This window comes from Haliotis cracherodii, unplaced genomic scaffold (assembly GCF_022045235.1).
Source record: "Haliotis cracherodii isolate W230 unplaced genomic scaffold, xgHalCrac1.p SCAF_5, whole genome shotgun sequence".
NCBI lineage: Eukaryota > Metazoa > Mollusca > Gastropoda > Lepetellida > Haliotidae > Haliotis > Haliotis cracherodii.
The window spans coordinates 3,362,119-3,384,749 of NW_027266308.1; the positions used below are offsets into that span (position 1 = coordinate 3,362,119).

A 22,631-nucleotide genomic window follows, 5' to 3' on the forward strand; every position below is an offset into this window, starting at 1 on the left:
GGTTTGTTTTACTAGAGCACAAAAACCTTTGTTTCCATCACATCAAGGAATCATATCAACACAAGCTTTTGGTAGATTTTCTGCATAACACCTTGGGCCATATCTGCACAATACATTTAGGTCACAATGGTTGATTTTGCACCTGCCACCTTAGCCTAACGTAACATGGTCACATCACACAACCCCCATACATGTTATAGGAAGTATTGGGACGTGCAGTCTTTCTGGAAGATAAAGGAGTGTTATGAAATGTGATAATCATGAAGGATAATGGTGTATGGTGTGTGTGACAAGCTGAACAATGGCCGACGTAGTTCCTTAAGGAAGGGCAACCTTGTTGCAACATGATCAATAGCTTGTCTTCACTGATACCGCCATACTGGATACCATTGTTCTTCTGCTGTTATGATCTTCATCAAATGAATATTATTTACAAGTAGTTCTATTGCATAGTATCTTTCCCTTTCATCTCCTGTCTCTGTTTTGTCCTTGTAGTGACCCTGAACAATTTACAATGTTTCATTACCTGTTTATATAGGGATTACATGCCATGCTGCATAATACAAAAGAAGTAAACTGCTCTTATAAATATTACACTTTTGTACATTTATATTAGATTGATAATGATTGTACTCGACACAACATGGCAACTTTGAGACGTGGACATGGGTTATCTTCTTTGTCGTTTCCCCCACTGAATCCCATATTCATGTTCTATGCCTTGTAAGTTTTAATTTATACAGACTTTGAATTTGCAGGAACCTCTGGAGTTATTTGAGAATTGATGTTCGATAAAAAATCTTGAAAGCCATTTCTCCATGGAGTCAAAACTTTTTAAGGGTTATTGTTTTGCCGTGTAGGGTTATTGATGTGTGATCCTTTTGCAGAATTTCTATTACATGTGACATTTCTAACAAAAAGTGCTACTACTTGAAATACATTGATGAGCACATACCTATTGTAAGCATATTTTGAACAGGGTATTATTCTTTAGATACATTACAATTTCGTGTAGAATGTGTCATAATCAATTGCTTTCATGTTCAATTTTTAACAATAAAACTGCAAAAGAATGTTCTAATATTACTGTCTCATGCTAATCAATTGTTAAGACGGAACCTTTATGCAAAAAATCATTTTCTGTTCATGACATAACATTAACACTAGAAGTAGTTAGTTTCACTGAAAAATTCTAATTGATTTTAGACGAAGATTCTGACCAAGCAGAGTCTCCGGTAGCAGATAAGTATCTGGGTGTGCCCTTGATAGTTGTATTGTTACTCTACCTGTAGCCCTAGCTCATGACATGCTGCTGGCAATGCTTATAGCCTGCAATTTTCCACAGCACCCAGCTCCGATTAACGGAGGTGACGCCGCCAGTCTGGCATGGTTTGACGTTACTTTTTCAGTTTTACCACAGCATTTTGATAGTGTTATTTTTTATGATTTGTTCCCACTATAGAAATATTGTGTGTTTTACTTCAACTGGACAGTGGCTGGTTGAGAAGACATCGTTGTTGTGTGTTGTCTGTTTTGTTGTGTGTTGTCCCAGTTGTAGGGGAACATGGTACACCTTTACACGTCTTGTACAGTTCGATATGACACGAAGTTCTGCGAAGGTCTTAACACTTAATTGTAATAATCCATTCACTCGGAAGTCTGCAACTATAGGCACTTGTGAAGATTGGTGGTAGAATAGGTCTTCAACAACCCATGCTTGCTGTAACAGGCAACTATGCTTGTCGTAAGAGGCGACTAACGGGATCAGGTGATCATGCAAGCTGACTTGGTTCTTGCATGTCATCGTATCCCAATTACGTGGATCGATGCTCATGATGTCAATCACTGGATTGTCTGGTCCAGACTTGATTATTTACAGACTGCTGTCATATAGCTGGAATATTGCTGAGTGTGGTGTCAAACAACAAAGAAACAAAAACAAACTTTAGGCTCTAGTCAATTGACTGAGTCATTTAAAATATCTGCCTGTCTAGTATTTCTTTTAACAACAAGGTACCTAATGCTTCATTTTCTGTGCCATTGCAAAAGCTATTTGGCTCTTATGGTACAAATACTTTTTGGACGATATAGTTATAAGATCAACCTGGAATTACCTTTCGGTCATTTGTGTATGTCAGTTCAAAGTTTAGATACAGCTTGTCAAGTGGTGCCATGTCTCTCTCCTTGTTAGTACCTGATGAAACCAGTTGAGCACAGATCCTTACAGACACAGTTCCTAGATGTGCCATCTGAGTATTGTACTGGAATGTTCATACACATGTTTATGGACTTGGGGAGAGTATTTTGCACTAGGACGGTGGAGTTGTTTATGCATGTTTACAATGAAATTTTCCTTGTCTTTGTGTGATTTTTCCAGAACAGAGAAGAAAATGCCTTGCATTTCAGGAGGAGAAATAAAATGTTTTTCATGGGATTTTATGTTTCTTTTGGCCAATGCATTAATTCTTGCAGTTTATAAATTGCAAGTTTTTGAGTATTGTCTAAATCATTCTTTTGGTAATAATATCATTGTTCCAAACACTCCAAGATTGAAAAGTATTTGTCCTTGCTCCATGTATGAGAAAATAGTTTGATATTGTTGTCTTAAAATCCCTCTTTTTGTTAATGGTAATGCATCCTTACATTTCCTTGGTCAAGTGAATGATACTGTCTTTAAGTTTCCAATATGATTTCCATATGTTCTTTGCCTTTCCATTCTCAAGCCTTTTAATGTATATCAATCGATAACATGTTTCATCCCTTTTCTATAAAACTGGCTGTATTAAAGTGTCTCTGTAATTGTAATGATTATTTTCTTAACTCATTCTCGTTTTTGTTCCGATGCTGAACCAATCCTAGATGCTATCATGTCTTACTAATATCTCTTGATAGTTGTATTGTTACTCTGCCTGTACTCCCTGCTCATGACATGCAAACAATGCTTCATGTTTCTAAATGTCAATGACCTTTCATCCAACTTTACCTATGTTAACTCCTACTCCCATATGACCCAGCTTCAACAGAAGTTTGAAATGATTTGATTCCTCAAAAAATGAATAAAATGTTTTTCCAAATTGCTATTAACAACATTATATCATTTTGGGATAATGAAAATGAAATTTCATATGGAAAAAACCCATTGTGAATGTATAAATAATGCAATCAAAATCTGACCAAATTCTTTGCTTTTGTGTTGGTCAAGGATGTCATTGGTTTCACACTCCTTGATGACATATGAAGTGAATGATATTGAAACGTAACTTTCATATCACAGTCATCAATCATCAGTAATGCATGTTTGGAATCAAACTTCAGCTCTGTCTGTGCTAACCTCTTTTCATCCTTTCTTCTGATAAACTGTAATGTATAATGCTTCACTCAAGAGATAAGCCCAACAGCACAATTAAAGCAGTACTAGTAGGAGCCAATATATTTCACACCTTCCTTCAACATGCTTGTTTTTGTTGTTTTTACTAGGTAAATACAATGACGAAAGATTGACCAATGCTGAGGACCCTAGCCTTGCGGACATGGCCAAACCCAGACTTGGAGATATTACCAATGTGGCTGTCACAATTAAGGAATCCCTGGAATTCAAGGTAACCTTTTCTTTCTTAGGAAATTTCAGCTCTCTTGGTTAGTTGCTAATTAAAGCAATAGGTATCTGTACGGGAAACATTGAGTGAGAGAGTATGGTTTTAAGCCGCTTTTAGCAATATTCCAGCAATATCACGGCCGGGGACACTAGAAATGGGCTTCACACACTGTGCCCATGTGGGGAATTGAACCTGGGGAGTCTTCAGTAAGACGAGCGCATGCTTTAACCGCTAGACTACCCCATCGCCCCTCACAGGAAACATTGTCAACTCCATTATATTGATATTTTGTTGAGATATGGAACTTTGTTGTCCTGACAGAATATATGTATAGCACAGAATATGCATCCTAGAAAGTTGCAGATTGTGTAAGTCGTGGGTACGACTCATAGGGCAGGTTATGCTTACCCTTTTCACAAACACCAGCGGGCCATTCATATTGTTTCACCGTTATTTTGCTTTTTAAGCCCAATGGAATCTGTTTTGGCAGCTAATCGAGACTGATTATCCTCTGGCTTTGATGTTTTCTATTTGGCTACTTTCTTTGGTGCAATGGTTATGGGATGACTCGGGTCCAGGAGCAGTCCATTTCATCTTGACCATGATGGTGTCGCCTTGGCAGGAGTTGTGTCAGGGTTTGGTAGTTCTTGCCAAGAGTTGAACTTGATATTGATTTTAGTGCTGCTGTAACGTGTTTAGAGAATTTTGTATGAGCATGCAACTTTTGTGGAGCAAAGACCTTGATTCATTTATTGTGCTATAGATCAAGGAAGAATGGCCTCTGAGACATTTGGCAAAAGAAACTTTTAAGTACAAAGGATAATATCAACTTTGTGTTCATGGTCTTCATTAATTATTTAGCTTTTTAATAACATTTCATATGTGAATGTGTTGTGTCTTTTATCATTTTGATAATGTTCACTGTTTTAAAATTTGAATATGATCTTATGAAAAATTCATGAGAATAATACATATTCTATCAAAGTAGCTTAAATGTCTTTGAAGCCGTGTGAACACTGAAGAAAAGAAAACATTGTGCACTGTTGCTGTGTTATTTAGGGCTTGATGAAACAAACCAACTTCCCTAGAAAAATGTGATATTTTTACCAGTTTTGGCAGTCAGCTTTCAAATCCAAATCCACTTTTATAAAAGGGCCTGTAGAAACAGTGTGAAAAGCCATGTTTTAAGATATTTGAATTTTAGATTTGACACGCAGAGCTGCCAGTGTTGATTACTTTCAAATCTTTGAAATGCTTCAGAACTTCTTATGAACACAACACTGTTGATTTAGCTTCTGCAGCTTGTAAACATATCTTTCCCCATTGAATCAAATATAAAACGCTAATGCCAGAGAATGTCAACCAGTCTATATTATCTGCTGAAACAGATACCATTCAGGCATTGGGTTTAAAAGTCAAAATAGCTGCGAAAACTATTTGAATAGATAATTGATGACACCAGGTGTTCATAGAAAGGGTAAACATGACCTGCTTTACTTTTCGCACCTGCCACAAGTTTCTAACTCCCTGATAATTTAACTTCAACAATACTATCAATCTTACATCACAAGAGGGTTTGTTGTTTAGAGCCACAGTTAACATATTTCTAGTAATATCACACTGGCTTGGTACCAAGTCTGATCCATTTTCACTCTTACAACAAACATATAGAGAACCATTCTACCCTTGAAACCCCACATGGTTTTCATCGTGAAGTGCTCCCAAGTGTTGTTTTGTTGTAAAGGCAATACTCTTTGTATGGAATCACTTGGTCAGTTGTTCAAAGTACTACTCCCAAGCACTAAACCTCGGAGATAGCCCACACACTCTGTGTGTCATCATAAATGTACATTTGGCTCACTCAACCATCGATATGTGGGTGTTGCTCCATTGATATTTGCAATCAATTCCTGCCAATGTTAGATGGACAATGGTACCAGTTTATTTGCTCAAAATGGGATACAGCTATCTCTCTATCCAAAATCAATTGCACAAGTCCAAGGATCGATATGTTTAGGAGTTTTACTCAGCAGTGGCCAAGTGATTGCAGCAACATCAACTCCATGGCTTCCTGGCAGGCATCTGCTGTTTATGTTTCTCCTGTGTCATCTTTTGAAGGGAGGTGGAATTACCTTGCAATTAGATTTACCTGAGCCAGTGTGTTGTCTTTCACACTTGGCAATCTAGCCGGTTTATAGGTTAGCCTGAGGTGTTTATATGACCATCATTTAATTGTATCGATACCCAGTGTCTTTAATGAATATTTGTATGACTTTTTGTCATGTTTGGAAGATCTTTAAAATCATATCGACAACATACTTTTGATAAACAGAATTTGAAAAAAGACGGTGAAATGACATCAAACAATATCCTTGAGTTTAGAAAAATAGCAAACTTGTTCGGTTAGTTTTATTGATGTAGCCAGTGCTGATTTGTGGTATGTTAAACATTTTCCTTCTATGAAAATCATATTGTATGTCAAATGTGATGAGAAATTTGGTGCAGGCATGTGACGAAGTAATTGATTACAATATTTTTGTGATACCTTGAAAAACATTCCCCTGTCGAACCTTTCCTTACACACTGACACACAGTCAGTGAAGTGTTTAAATGTTGTCCTCTCATATGCCCCTCGTAGCAGAAAGACACGTGAAGGATGGTTGGTTACCCAGGAACATGATTAATACCATCCTGGGAACTGCTTAGTGTTTGCATCCCTTGAAACACTGGAAATGGGTTGAAGAAATGTTTCACGATTTTCAGTAATACGCTCTTTCCAATTTCAAACTGACTAATTATCTCTTTTGAAACAGCACTCTCCCATGAAGAACCTCAAGGAAGACCCTCAATGAGTCATTTTCAGCAAGTTTCTCAAAGAATGTTCTTTGATTTCGATTCTCTGAGAAGATGATTCTCTTTCACAACTCCATAGAGATGGTTGTTTTTCAATAGTTTTCTCTTTCCCCTTGAGTGCTCCATAATGGCTTTGACCTAGCCCTAGAGACACATTTGTCTTTGTAGATCAGCATTACATCATGTGTGCTCTTCCATTGTACAGTCTTCCATATGGACAGTGGCGTTGAACACAGTAGTTAAGTCTACATACTGGCAGTAATTGACAGCCTCTTTCCTTTCACTTTGGGACTGCACCACAGTCGGAAGCTTTGCTTATTTGAAATACTTTCTTTCTTGAAAAAACATAATTGATTTCCATTGATTTCTGTACTTTTCTGCCATTATTGTAAATAAAAGTGAGAAAACCATTTCCATAATCTCTATCAAAGCCAACCTACTGACTATGTCCTGTTTGATTCAAAATGTTAGTTTGGATATAATTACACATATTTACATTCAGGTACTATAATGAACATATCCAAAGTGTAAGAGCTTTTTAGGCATATTCTGATCTCTGGCACAAAGAAAGAAACACAAACATGGATAAGTCTTGGATACTTCTAAATTATTTTGATGAAGTATCGATTATCTAATGTTAAATTTGAAGTAGATGTGTTTATTTGACCAGCCTAGCAAGCCTTAACATGAAAGTTAAGTACCGTTATGTGCAATCCAGTATTTTCTCCTACCTATACCCACTTCCCCAGTGAAGATCCGAGTTAGAATTGGTCGTGATTGTCATACAAGTTGACTAACGGGATCGGGTGATCAGGCTCGCTTACTTTTGTTGATGCATGTCATCATATACCAACTGCATGGATTGATGCTCATGATGTCAATCATTGGATTGACTGGTCTGGACTTCATTATTTACAGACTGCCATCATATAGCTTGATTATTGCTAATTGTGAAGTTATACAACAAACAAACAAACTATAGCTACTCACCTATTCAGTTCTCAACTTGTCCAGTGTATCTTTATTTTTTTTACTGTTTATTATTTTACTGTAGCATAATTGACTCTTACTGACTGACCTTAGTGTACTGATAACCTGACAATGATTCATGAATATGTATGTTATAGGAATAGCTATTCCAAGGCCTGGCACTTAAACACTCCAGTCACTGATAATCACTACTAGTTTCTGATGAATAAATATTTATCAGTAGTAGATGCGTGAATGATATAATTACAAGTGAGAGAGACCTTATGCCACTTGGGACCTGTAACATTCAATCTGCATGTAAAATAAAGCATTATATAGAAGATTTATTTGTATAAAACATATTTATATTCAGCATCCAGCATACACAATTCCTTATTTCTGTTTTGTTTTAGTTTAGCCTTCCATGAAAATTGTGCCTTTTTGGTATTTCATCTGAAACCTTTGGGTTTAGCAAATGTGGCATTTTTTTAAATTTGCTAAATTTTAATGCTGCATGGCAACCAATTTAAAATGTCATTGTGCCCATTACTCAGTGATGTCTGCATGTATCAGTGTGTAATCAGTCTGCAACAAGGATGGCTGGAATCTCATACATGGGCTTGTTGGCCATCTTTATCTGCAATCTTTTGGTCTATAAACTTTGGGAGCGATCGGGTAGCCTAGTTGGTGGTTAAAGCGTTCACTCGTCATGCTGAAGACCCAGGTTCGATTCCTGACATGGGTACAATATGTGAAGCCCATTTCTGGTATCCCCGGCCGTGATATTGCTGGAATATTGCTAAAAGCGGCGTAAAATCAAACCCACTCACTCACTCACACTGTACACTTTGACATTTTTCACTTTTCCTCTTAAACTGCGAGGACTATTTAAAGTAGCTTTGCAGTGACAACATAGTCAAAGGAAGTAGTCATGCTATTAAATATGACCACCATAGCATTTATTTTTCAGAATGATGCATTTGCCAATTACTAAATATAAGTTGTCAATGCAAGAGAATAACCCCTGTAGATTTTCTGCCGAAACAAATTCCATTTGGCAAGGGCAAAATAGCTGTGGAAATTATATGAATGGACCACTAAGCCATCTATAAATATTTGGAGGCGTGAATTGGAATGTAATATGTGTAAATGTCAACACACATTAAACATTAGATGTGACCCCGTTATATCACTGAACCATTCAGTCTACAGTTAGTAATGCATACATTCAACATTGCCCAGAAGATACCAAACAATTCATACTCAGCTACATAGCTTTGTGCTACATGAAAACAAAACTCCCACGTCTTCCGCTTTATGCAATGAAATTTGCACAATACGAAAATAGAAGTCGTTACTTTGATTTCCAACAAGGAAGGACATGCCCTGAAGCAAGTTCCTAGGGCATGCTTGTGTTTTTCAGGCAATTTGTTGTGAATTTTGTGGCCAAGAGAAGTAGGTTTCCTGAAATAGATCATGTAATAGCAACAGTGAAACTAAGGGAGCAGGTATATTGGCTGATGTCTTTTACATCCAGTGTATCTATCTATCTAGCCAGAATTGTTTTGTCACTGGGGCAGAACAGTGCATGTACATATCACACAGCACTGGCTGATGTCGGGAATGTGTTTCATGGTGGTTTGATTTCTAAAACAGATGTTCCCCTAGATAAAACAATCTTCCTGGAGTGTGTTTCAGGAATACTTTACATTGCAAAGTAAGAAAAGTAGGTAATCCGTATGAACGGTTTATATAATGTGCTTGGTCCTTGAAGGAGCAGTGGCAGTCTGGTAGCCTAGTGGTTAAAACGTTTGCTCGTCACGCCCAAGACCCGGGTTCGATTCCCGACATGGGTACAATGTGTGAAGCCCATATTGGTGTCCCCCACCGTGATATTGCTGGAATATTGCTAAAAGGCAGCGTAAAACCATACTCACTCACTCATTGAAGGAGAAACTGTAGATATTGCTGGTTGATGTAAATGAGGAGAGAGGAGAATCAGTGATAAGAGAATGTACCTTAAGGCTTGCACACTTTGACCTCTTCACCCTGTGGTACGAGAGACCTGAAGACAAAAATATGGTTAGTTTGATAGAAATAAATTATTTTGATTCCATGTTTGTATCATACATCGTTAATGAAGTAAGGATTTCCATTTATTTCTTCTTAGTTCTTTCAGGTATACTCTTTGAAGGTGAAAAGTAATCTTGATATGTCAACTGTTACAAAGTGATGCTTAATTTGCCCATTCGTCGTTCTTGTGACCAAGATTTATGTGTAATGTATGTGAGTAAGTACATGGTGTAATGTATCTCTGTAAGAACTTAAACAACATCTTGACACATAGAAAGCCAAAATTGTTTTGTCTGTGATGGAATGAGGTGCAATCTGTTCCCTATTTCCTGGCTATGCCAACATATCTGAAGTGAAGACAGCAAGTTGGCCAGGGTCTCATCACCTACATGTCAGAAGGTGCTGGTAATACTCCACAAGAAAGTATTCTGGCACAGACACTGCTGTCATGAGCCCATACCTTAGCTTGAATGTAGGGGTATGTGTGGTCCAATTGTCTTTGACAGACCAGTGTGCCTTGCAGAGTTGCATCCCTTGGATATTCTGGAATCCTTTGGTTGTTGTGAATTCCAGATTTTCCTGATTATGGTTCTTGTTTTGTCAGCACCATACCCTTAATCCTGGGTTTCACCATCACTTCTTGCTTTCCATTAAGCTGACTTGCCATGATATAATACTACTTCAACTCACTCACTCACGCACTCACTCACTCACTCACTCACTCACTCACTCACTCACTCACTCACTCACTCTCTCACTCACTCTAGAAGATGTGGAGTAGAATAGGTCTTCAGCAACCAATGCTTGCAATAAAAGGCAACTAACGGTATCAGGTGGTCAGGCACACCGATTTAGTTGATGCATTTTATTGTATCCCAATTACGTGGATTGATATTCATGATGTCAATCTCTGGATTGTCTGGTCCAGACTCAATTATTTACAGACTGCTGTCATATAGCTGGAATATTCCTGAGTGAGGAGGTAAACAACAAACAAAACAAAACAAAACAAAACAAAACAAAACTCACTCACTCACTCACTCACTCACTCACTCACTCACTCACTCACTCACTCAGCTTGAATGCAAAGAATTATATGACATATCTTACATATTTCATATCTGTATGACAGAGACACAGAATGTGTTCACTGATGTAGGCTGTGCCTCATGACTTGCCTGTCACCTAAGTGTCTGGGTGCTGAACTCACTGTAACTATTGAACAAGTCCACTTTCATCGTCAGATGTCGATAATGATATCTAAAGGACGGGATCATGAAGTGAATTAAAATGCAATAACTGAGCAAAGCGTCAGTACTGGTTGTGTCCTGTAACTGTTCCTCTGATAGAAGCCAGCCATGTTGCATCAGTTAAACAGATCAACAATGCAGTATGTGAAGAGAAAACACTGTAGACTATATAGACCTTTATGGGGGATGAGGAAACAGGATCATGCATCTAACACAGAGCTGGGGAGGTATGTGTGGATGGTATGGAGCGCCAGGCTGATGGAAGATAGGCCATGCTGAACACAAGCAGCATACTGGTGTAGGGAAACATCGAGAGGAGTTTTACACTGTTTTTAACAGATCAGCCATCTTGCTTTGCATGCCGCATAGGGCATAAAACTATCTTAATATTAAGTAAAAGGTCATTGTGGCAGTGTTGTCATGGAAAGGTCTAAAAAATTCATTATTAAAGATTGAATTTGCTTTTTATATCTGTTTCATGTTGATTAAAATTAAAAGAATTAATGTTGGAAATGGCACACATGTGATCATGGATAAACGGCTGCAAGGGCACATGATTTGTGGGGGTAGCAATCTATTCTTGTTGTATTATGTATTGCAACACACACTGGCCATATTGCCACATGTATTGGAAGCAAAGGTTGTATAGAACACTGGCCATATTGCCACATGTATTGGAAGCAAAGGTTGTGTAGAACACTGGCCACATTGCCACATGTATTGGAAGCAAAGGTTGTATAGAACACTTGCCATATTGCCACATGTATTGGAAGCAAAGGTTGTGTAGAACACTGGCCATATTGCCACATGTATTGGAAGCAAAGGTTGTATAGAACACTGGCCATATTGCCACATGTATTGGAAGCAAAGGTTGTATAGAACACTGGCCATATTGCCAAATATGTTGGAAGCAAAGGTTAAAAAGAACACAACTGAAGTTGACAACATTTCCAAATTATTTGGAATATTTAATTTTTATCAGGAAACTTAAGAACAATGTGTATATCTTTTCCAAAATAAACTCTTTTGATTCGATACAAGAGTGTGTTGATTCACTTCTTATCAGACAAGTAAGAATAGACTTTAACCATGTGAGTTTATTGCAGTTTGACATTTCACTGAGAGGAAAACTGTATGAATGTCTGGCCTTGCGATAATGTTCAAACACTGTTTGACACACTCTATGAAGGTTCATACTCCAATGAATCCACATGTAGAGAATGTCAATTCTTACGATTCTTTACATCACTCTTTTATACCTCGAAGGATGTATACACAATTTCATTCAGAATGTGTGACTACACATTTACACTGACAGCCATACAACCACTTGCTGAGTGATAGAATAAAATAGGTCCTCAAAAGGAGAGGTGATATGAGCACATGCTATATTTGCCCTACACAAACATCTTTTATAGTTTGGTTACAACGAATAGAATCAAATATCATAATTAGATGGGAACAGTAGTTAAGAACAGCCTCAGTAAGTCAGTCACAGTGACAGTACATTGTAATATATTTATATCAAGAACAGGAAGTCAAAATGGCCAACATGGTCTATATGACGGGAGAAATTTCTGAAGTTGTTAAGAAACCTGTGGCTATTACAAGTGTTAGTCATCATGGATCACTTGGCCGATCATTGAAAGGTGATTATAAATATGTTTCAAATGGGAAACAGAAGTAAATTCAGAGACTGTTGAGGACTGTCATTGTCAGTCTAAGCATGGGTCGAGTTGATAGTTTGGGTGTGCATTTCTTTGTTTTGTTTACAAGGATGGGTTGTAGCGAGGATATTTGTGCACAGGCATGTGGTAACTCTCTGACTATTCCCAATGTTCGCAAAAATGCTGAGTTCTAGTCTAAAATGTCTAAATGTTAAGAAACGCTTTTGTATTATGCATTCTAAGAAATTACCAGGGGTTTCCCCAAGAATGTGGAAGTAGTCCATCAGTGTTTTTGTCATTTCAAGAATACAATCTAGTGAAAAAAATTGGCATAGTTGGCACAGTGGTCTTAGGTGCTGCAGTTCCTATGCATAGTTGCATCCCTTTTCCATGCCAGAATCTGAGGATTTGAGGTTTGAATCCTAGATTCACAGTGATTGTGATTCTTGGCCTGTCAGTACTAGAATGATGATCACTTATGTCCTGGGTCACTTTGGCTTTCCTCCAAAATTATACTGATAGTTTTATGTCTGAAATACTGTTCAAGAGGGTTGAACTTAACTCACGCACTAATACATGTCTGTTGCCTTCCAGAGTGTTGTGGACAAGCTGCTGAAGAAGGCCAATGTATCCCTGGTTGTTGGAACATCGTCCTGGAGGGAGCAGTTCTCAGAAGCCATCACTGTCAGCGCTGGTTAGTACCGCATAGCTTAATCACTCTAGTACCTGTATGCCTTGGAACCAAGCCCTCAAGCAAACAAATATGATTATCATACTTGCTTTTTCTTAAATACACTGTCTGTAATGAAAAATGTATCTTTTCAATTGAAAGTACCAATTTGATTTCAGAACCAAGCTATAAGTTATTCCAAATTCTTCTGACCATTATGGATTAATTAACAGATTATCCTCCTTTGTCGAGAAAGTTAATTAGGGAGAGATGTTGCTCTTTCTTTTTTGAATCTTTCAAAGCAAGGCCATGGTCATTTGGATACACATACTTAAAACATTTCTCTGATAGAGCTAAATTGCAAAGAATCTAATGGAGGTTTTGAACGGATGATAATCTACATGTTAATTCATATTGGCCTAATGTATGATGTTTAATGGTTCAGAGTTGACTATCAACACTTTCAGATCCTAGAGGTGTGGCAGTAACACTCTGATGGTGTAGATAGAAGTTACAAAACACCAACCATTTTTCACCATTCCTACTCTCAAGGCAGCTTGAACAGCAACAGTTACACCTGTTCCTCATGTATTTGATCAGAGTTTAATTTTCATACCAAACGGCTGTCATATGAATTATTCCTTTTTCAAATGAATCATCAACCTTGTTTGTTTTTTATATAGAGTAATATATAATGGAGGGACATTGAAGAGAAGTTTTATTAACACTTAATCCTATTATCATTTACAGAAGCTTGCAGGGGTAAAGTCTTTTATCTAAGAAATACGCATTGTATGGACTTTCTAGGTTTCCGTGTGCATATGTACAAAAGGTACTACTACTAACTGGTGGCAGGGCACAAGGACTAATATTAGACAGCTTGCACTGTGTACTTAGAACCTGTCAATAACACTACTATAAATGATAATTCACTATTTTCCCGAAATCTATTAGAGTGTTTCCCTGTAATGGGGTGTGACAATTTCCACATCTACGATGGGATGGATGTTGGTTCAGGGTCAGGGACATTCAACTGCAGGTTGAACTGTTTGAATAGATGCTGGTAGTTGTAAAAGCAAATTTCAGCAGTTTTTCATTTTTCTCAGCCAACAGATAGAGTTGATGTGTATAGTAAGATCGTTTGAGAAAAATAATGTCACAAATTGTTTGATTTTGTCAACTGCTCCATGTTGCCAGGTCAACCAATTGATTAAAAAGACAGTTTTCTAGTTTTATGTGAAAAATATGTCCTGTTTGTAACAATAATCATTCTTATCAGAAGAGGTGAATATTTGAAGAAGTTCATATTGCATTGTAGTATTAGATAGGAGCAAGTGCATTTCTGAACAATTTTGGTTTGAACAGAAAAGAAAGCGAAAACCGAGATGTGTAAAGGTGGGTATGCTGCCAAGTCACTGCGATGTGTGTATTATGTATTCATATATAAGTGTATATACTGGACTTTGTACCAGAAACTGTCAGTGTCGGAGCTATACATAGATGTAGGTAGATAGAGGAATTATGTAGAATATACATATATCACACAAATTCGTTATTGTCCCTGTCATGTCATTATGTGAATATATATGAAATTATGTGCTTATGACATATTCACAGCTGTCAGCATCGCAATATACAAGTATTGTGTGTATTGCTGTAAACACCTTCTTTACAAATGTGTTAGATTTCTGTTGTGCTTTGTTTGGCAACAGAGCACATTTGATACATCCAATCCTCACAAACCATAAGCCCCAATGCCCTATTGTGTCTGTGTGCTGAAAGATTTTGTTTAATCCCCAGACTCAACTATGTTCATTTTAATCCTTATTGCAATATGACCCTCTTATTTTGATCCAAACACACCCAAATCGCTTTCCATTTTAAGACATGTCAGTCCTCAACACCTCACATTTACCCTTGTGAATTATCACTGCATGTTTCTGTTCCTCACAGCATATAGTTCTCACTGAGACTAGGACTTGTGTAAGCAATTGAGACAGTGGAAACCCATAGAAGTTATGATCAAGTTTCAAGAGCTATCACCTACACAGTAGCACATTAGAATTAGATGTAGTATGTAGAACACTATTGCGCTGTAAGGATTGCTGACACAGCACTTTCTTATTAGGTATGGATTCAGAATATGAGACTGGTAAGTCGACACATGGGTAGGTAGAGATATATTTCATCAAAGTGCATATTGCATAGAAGAAGTTCAAACATGTTTTGCTATTTGGTACGTTAATGTGATCATTTCTTTACTAACAGCTATGGTGTTATTAACATTACTGAATCATGGGCGGCCTATTTATTTTCATTAGGTCCCTCTAATTACTACTGACATTTATCATGTGCTCTGATTCAAATGTCAAAATTAATGGCTTTCATGGGAATTTTTCATGTTATATTTAGGCTACATTGGTAACTTTGACACAAGCTATTTGTGGGCAGTTTGTGACTGCTCCAGAATAGCAACCCATCAATGAATCACATGGTATAACATCAATAAACGTTTGGTTTATATTGGAGCACATGAACAGAATGATTCAACCTCTGTCAGTAAAGCTATTCTAAAGTCCTTTGATATCATCTAACCAATTCCTTTTCCTCTAACTGCCATATTCTGTCGAGAAAATTATATTATGGTAAATGTAATTCTTCTGAAATTCCGTTTCTGATGCTTTAAGTGTTTCAATCATTAATGCATTTTGGTAGGAGTTATGTTATTTGGAAAGTGCATGTAGGGACCTGCTATACCCAGTGCACTGCTTCTTACCCTTGGGATGAGAGTTATTATAGGGGAAGTACTGCTGGTTAGACGATATTGCAGTCTATGTCTGAAGCTTAATCATATGCATTCAAACATGAAAATATTGGCTCATGGCAACATTACCTAGAGAACATGGAATCAAATTGTGCAATGAGAAGGTGAGCTACAGAACATGATACCTTTATTACTGTATGACTCTGATATCAGTTATCAGCATTATGTGAAGATTTTGCATAATTCTAACATGCAAGCTACCCCTCAGTACAATATTTCATCCCTAGGGAGAAGGCAAAGCATGCCACTAGCATAAATGTGTGTAGTTAGTTGTGGCATTGTGACTTCCCTGGATGTTGTATCTGCCAGTTGAAACAGTTCTACACACATCTTTTGTTATACACCCTTATAAACATACACTCTTTAGTTTTGTTCATTCTGCAGTGATATGTATAATATTATGAATTTGTTACATCAAATGGGAAATTCATGACACAAGTTTTAATGGAGAATATTATTGAACAGTGACGCCTTTCCTAACCACTCACTGAAGATGTTTGTTTAAAACTATGTAGTCTTCATGTGAACCAATGTATTGTCAGTAATGATTTGATCTCACATGCTACACATTACAGGCCCGTTTATCAGCACTGTGAATTCGATAAGAACATCCAATTCAAGGCTTAATCAGGACTAGTATGGGGCAAGTAGTATCTCCATAAATGTGCAAACATGTCACAATAAGATGAAGTGCATTTTGCCATACAACTGGTTAAGTTATTACCATACCCTAGGGAGACCGGGGGTTCTCCGTATTGATTTCAATCCCATCAATTCCTGGATTGACCTTACCTGAAAGTAACTCTCTGATGAATTAATGCAAGTTTCACAGCGTAGTTACCTGTTATGTTGATAGGGCTGTGGCTATGCTCATATGGTTAAATGGGGCATCAGTTTAAGAAAAGGAAGCACTTTATTGATGTCATCAGTGTATTGTCAGTGTCCAAGAGTAAGCTTTGAAATTCCTGCCAACTAGCTGATCTAATATAACCAAACAAGGCTGTATTGTATTGTGAGGTATTTCATCTACCGATAGAGAGCTAGTAGGCAGTGTGTCTGCTGTACACATATATAACCACTGTAGTTTCATGTTGGTGTTGAATGTTGTCACAGTGGATGCTGAGAAATATTTATCACTCAAATTTGTTTGTCACAGAAGATGCTGAAAGCAATAAATCACTCAAAATTATCTTTTCTGTACATTTTCACTTGCATTGCCCATGCAGCCAGAGCATTTCCTTCCGCACCATATAAACGATGAAGTAAGAATATCTGTGATAATTCTAATGTGAAGGTTATGTGATAATTTTGGTTCCATTTTACCCGCTGCAGAGATACCATCTTCTGTCACTTGAATACCTTTTACAGGAAGGCTTGAAGACAAGACTTTTTTAAAGTGATCTATTACCCATTCACAAAGCATTATTAATCATTGAAGTGCTAAAGAAATTGTATATAAACTGACTAAATGTGTGCCTGTTTTTCTCTCTCCATTCCTTACGGGTGCGCTCCTATCTCTTAGTAGGACAGCTTGGTAAGTCCTGAAGCAGTGACAAGCTCACCAAACTATTTAGATGCAGAAATATTTGGTTGCCGTTTTTATATTTTCATTGGATACAACCCTGATTCAAGTTTCTCTATTTCTGTTTGTTGTTTTGGATATATGTAGCTGAGGAGTATATTGATTTAGTTCTAGAAACCTATTAATATTATAGAAATATTCCAAATATTGCAAGTGTGACATGTAGTCAATGCTTCTTTCTCTAAGAAGTAGTTGATGTGCACTGTTTATATCTCACTTCATGACAGAAGCTTCACACTCTCTTTCTGTGTCTCTTTCCTTCTTTATCTCTCCTTTTCTCTCTTCCTCTCCTTTTCTCTCTCTCTCCTCTCCTTTTCTCTCTCTTTCTCTCCTCTCTTTCCTCTCTCTTTCTCTCTCCTCTCATTTCCTTTTCTCTTTCCTTTCTCCTTTTCTTTCTCCTTTCTCCTTTTCTCTCTCTTTCCTCTCTCTCTCTCTCTCTCTCTCTCTCTCTCTCTCTCTCTCTATCTCTTCTCTCTCCTTTTCTCTCTATCTCTCTCTCTCCTTTCTCTCTCTCCTTTCTCTCCTCTCTCTAACATGTACACTGTTTGTATCACTTCATGACAGACGCTTCTTACTCTCCACCAATCTCCACAGTCTTATTCTATCTTATTCTCTATTCTGTGGTTTTTTATATGTTTACTGTCAGTTTGATACTTTTTATGTCAGTTCTGTAGAGCAGTAAAACCCCATCCTGAAATTCTAATGAACATGGTTTATGCACTGATATCAACCATGTTGCAGTGAAACTTGAGAAATTTGATTATAGAAAACAAAATGACAATTTGAGACTCAAATACAATACACATTTTCCCCTGAACAAATGATAAACTATAAAATATACATATGATGTATTAAATGCTATCAGTTTCTCAGGTTGCTCTGGACGTGATGGACTCTTTCAATATGTTCTTTTTTTTAAATATAAATTTGCTAACTTTTAAGCAACCTTATACATATTATCAATGACATATATTGCATATATTGTGGGACTTACACATATTGTCAATAACATACTGCATATATTGTGGGACTTATACGTATTATCAATGGCATATACTGCATATATTGTGAGACTTATCCATATTTATGACATTGATTTGACATAGATTTTTTTTTACTCTGAAGAAAGTGACATAATATGTTTTGAAGTATTTTCCTTTAAAAAAATTGCACAGTTCCTTCTATAAATTGATGGAACCACACAAGACTTACTTACTTAAGACTACTCTTTTTTGATGTTCTATTGTTGTAAGGTGAAAAATGAGCACATGTTTTTAATAACTCCTGCGAATACACCATACAGGTACAGCTCTGGATTACAATTGTACCCATGAGAACTAAACATGACAATTGCAGGAAGAGACCCTCTGCAGCTGAAACCAGCAAAGTTATTGTATTTATCAACGTTCATTACATCTATAATATTTAACCTGGCACTTACCTAACCAACACTGTAGGCTGATGTGCATGTCTTTGACATATATGTCTGTTGTGTCATCAGGTGATGAAGATGAGTCCGATGAAGATGCTGAAGAGAAGCTGCCGAGCTGCATGGACTACGTTATGCACTTCCTCACCCTCTTCTGGAAGGTCCTGTTTGCCTGTGTGCCACCCACTGGTAGGTCAAACATGTCTGGAACAACTTCTGTAGGTCAAACGTGTCTGGAACAACTTTTGTAGGTCAAACATGTCTCTGGTACAACTTCTGTAGGTCAAACATGTCTGGAACAACTTCTGTAGGTCAAACGTGTCTGGTACAACTTCTGTAGGTCAAACATGTCTGGAACAACTTCTGTAGGTCAAACGTGTCTCTGGTACAACTTCTGTAGGTCAAACATGTCTGGAACAACTTCTGTAGGTCAAACGTGTCTCTGGAGGTACAACTGTGTCACAGTGTCTCTGATACAACTATGTCACTGTGTCTGGGGGTACATCTATGTCACAGTGTGTCTGGATGTACAATTGTGTCACAGTGTGTCCGGGGGTACAACTATGTCACAGTGTCTGGAGGTACAATTGTGTCACAGTGTGTCTAGAGGTACAACTGTGTCACAGTGTGTCTAGATGTACAACTGTGTCACAGTGTGTCTGGAGGTACAACTATGTCACAGTGTGTCTGGAGGTACAACTATGTCACAGTGTGTCTGGAGGTACAATTGTGTCACAGTGTGTCTGGAGGTACAACTGTGTCACAGTGTGTCTGGAGGTACAACTATATGTCACAGTGTGTCTGGAGGTACAACTATGTCACAGTGTGTTTTGAGTACAACTATGTCACAGATTGCATGTCATCATTCCCCAACAACATCAATATCTGTTCACAATATCAATTGCTGAGTAATATATAGTCCAGATTTGATTATTTATTGGTTGCCAACATATAGCTGGAATATTGCTGAGTATAACATTAAACAACAAACAAACAATATCCTGTAACAATGTGTCTTCTACTTATTAACTGAAACAGTGTATCTTATACTTATATACTGTAGCAATGTTTCATTTACTTATATAATGTGACAGTATATCTGCTCTAATTGTATATGTCATATCATATCATTTTGCATAATACTGTAAATCTTGAAATTAACGTGATCGTGAATTAAATGCGAAAAATGCAAGTGGTCTTTGCTCGCATTATTAAACATCGCATCGCATTTATATCAAGAATAAGACATTTTAATGTCATCATTGATCACACCTGCAAATCCAGACAGAAGCCAGCCACGCAACATGGTGTCTTTGTTCTTTGCAACTGCGTCAAAGGCCAACACGAGCCAGCACGCATGGATAGGCTTCATCACACTAATTTTTAGATTGACAGTCTTTGTTTTGTCACCCGCCTTCAAGTTTGTTGACACTTTCTCGGCACATTTTTTCTTTGAACTTCCGTAATGCCAGTCAACAGAATAAACACAAAAATTATCTGTTCTTAGGATAATACTATGTATTTTTTTAGCGAAAGAACTCTACTCAGCGCTAATAAGCGGTGCTCTTTGGTGTGTGATTGGATTAATGTAAGGTTGGATTAAGGTGAGGATTTTCCTGTAAACCTGACAGAGGACATTTTCTTTAGATACAAATCCACTGATGCTTGAGCGGAGGGGGGTGTCGCATTCATATAGAGTTGCATTTTTGGCTAGAGGCCAGCAGTCACATTCTTTTTGAGACGCATTAATTTCATGATTTACATTTAATGTTTAAGGTGTATTCTTTGTGCAATGTTGATGAAACCAAGTATTTGAAATGGTTTATGGAGCTCATGCATAGAATATCAATGCTCCCAAATGATCTATGACTACCAAATGTCATGGTATGACATCGTGATTCTGCTGACGACATTTATCCACTTGTGCTCCAGTACAACATGCTCATTGATCAGCCTGTGCAAATATAGAATAATCATAGGAACATATCTTATGTTAGCTTAACTGCAGGAACTGAATACATCATCAGCCCAACCCAATCTGGTAATGGACCTCCATGAAACTAATGGCAACTTCATAGATCAGATAATGAGTCATTATATAGCTAAATATATAGTAAACAGAAGTTCCTCTGTCACAAGGAAGACCACGCCTTGACAACTGAGAGTTTAATAATTTAGAAAATATTGGCTATATTTGTCTCGTTTGACTTACCTTGTCAGCACTTAGTGACTTAGTATTGATCAGTATGGATCACTTTTGACCTTGGGCAGTATGCAGGTACTGGAGATAATCTTGTACAATGTAATACAAAAGTTCCTTTGTACATGGTAGTGCATATATTCCTCTGTGTCCTGGGAGGAAAATAGGTTTGCTTAATTTTTATATCTTTGGCATGTCCCATGATGGTATGCTATATAGCTAAACACACTCTGTCATTTACAGAACAGGGTAAAAAGCTTAATTTGTCATGTGAAAATTGATAGAGAGGCTTTTTGTTTAGAGGTGAGTTTGAAGATGAATAAATTTGTCATCGCATCATAAGATCTCGATATTAACAAAATAGTGATAGTGATTTGGACATGCTTTGGGCAATATATTGTAGCTCGGAATGTCGGTTTAGAAGCCATCAACACCATATGGAAGATTCTGCAAACTTACTTCAGATCTGTTTCAGCATAATTATTGTGTGAGTTATTGACTGTACTCCATTAACCACCGTATCTAAACTGCAAAGTAGTTGGGGTTGGATCAAGCAAACAGTGTCAAGTAGTTTAAACATGGATCATACAGAAAGTTGTATTGAATTTTACTGTGGCCAGCCATCCCTTCTTTGGTCATGTAGGTGCCGGGATAGAATAGGTCTTCAGCAACCCATGCTTGCCGTTAAAGGTGACTATGCTTGTCGTAAAAGGTGACTAATGGGATCGGGTGGTCAGGCACGCTGACTTGGTTGATGCATGTCTTCGATCCCAATTGCGTGGATCGATGCTCATGATATCAATCACTGGATTGTCTGGTCCAGACTAGTTTATTTACAGACCGCCGTCATATAGCTGGAATATTGCTGAGTACGGCGTTCAACAACAAACCCACCAACCAAATCTTTGGGCATGTTATTTGGACTGCAGTGTTCAGGATGTTATATGCTCAGGAATCCCCACTTATTAAGAAACCTACTTTCCTATCATTTTGTATTTTACTTTACTAATGTGTACATTGCTGTTGTGTTACAGACTACTGGGGCGGCTGGGCTTGTTTCCTTGTGTCCATCAGTGTCATTGGTTTCCTGACAGCCCTCATTGGAGATTTGGCCTCTAGTTTTGGCTGCACTGTTGGTCTCAAGGACTCGGTGACTGCAATCTCATTCGTTGCTCTTGGCACTAGTGTACCAGGTAAGAGATCTGTTCGCTTCGTACACCATATATAATAATTGAATTTGATGAGTTATGACACATGGCAAGAAAAACTATAATGTTCACGTATTATCCCAGATTTTTCATTTTCTATCTTTATTTCAAATTATTGAACATTTGCTGTATATTACCGACCTGTTATATGAATATTCCTATAGTTCCATGATAAACTGAACTGATTGCTTATAATGTGAGGGAAATTATTATAAAAAATATGTCAAACTTAGGTGAGCTGCACTGTCATATCAGGTGATGTATCAGGCTGACATTTTGTAGAGACATAGATCCGACTTTTATTTTGGTT

At 37.5% G+C, this 22,631-nt stretch overlaps 1 protein-coding gene across 4 annotated transcripts in view; it reads left to right on the plus strand.

Annotated features, from left to right (window-relative positions):
* The window catches only part of LOC139442810 (sodium/calcium exchanger 3-like), a 119,377-nt gene that overhangs the window by 89,873 nt on the left and 6,873 nt on the right, over positions 1-22,631 (plus strand). Inside the window, exons 3-8 of one of the 4 annotated variants that reach the window (XM_071223702.1) lie at positions 1,207-1,242; positions 3,475-3,599; positions 13,003-13,102; positions 17,425-17,436; positions 18,986-19,102; positions 22,148-22,306. In XM_071223702.1, the coding sequence (XP_071079803.1) occupies positions 1,207-1,242; positions 3,475-3,599; positions 13,003-13,102; positions 17,425-17,436; positions 18,986-19,102; positions 22,148-22,306 (549 nt within the window). The remainder of the gene's footprint in view (positions 1-1,206; positions 1,243-3,474; positions 3,600-13,002; positions 13,103-17,424; positions 17,437-18,985; positions 19,103-22,147; positions 22,307-22,631) is intronic. The other 3 variants (XM_071223703.1, XM_071223704.1, XM_071223705.1) reach the window with 3 other exon arrangements.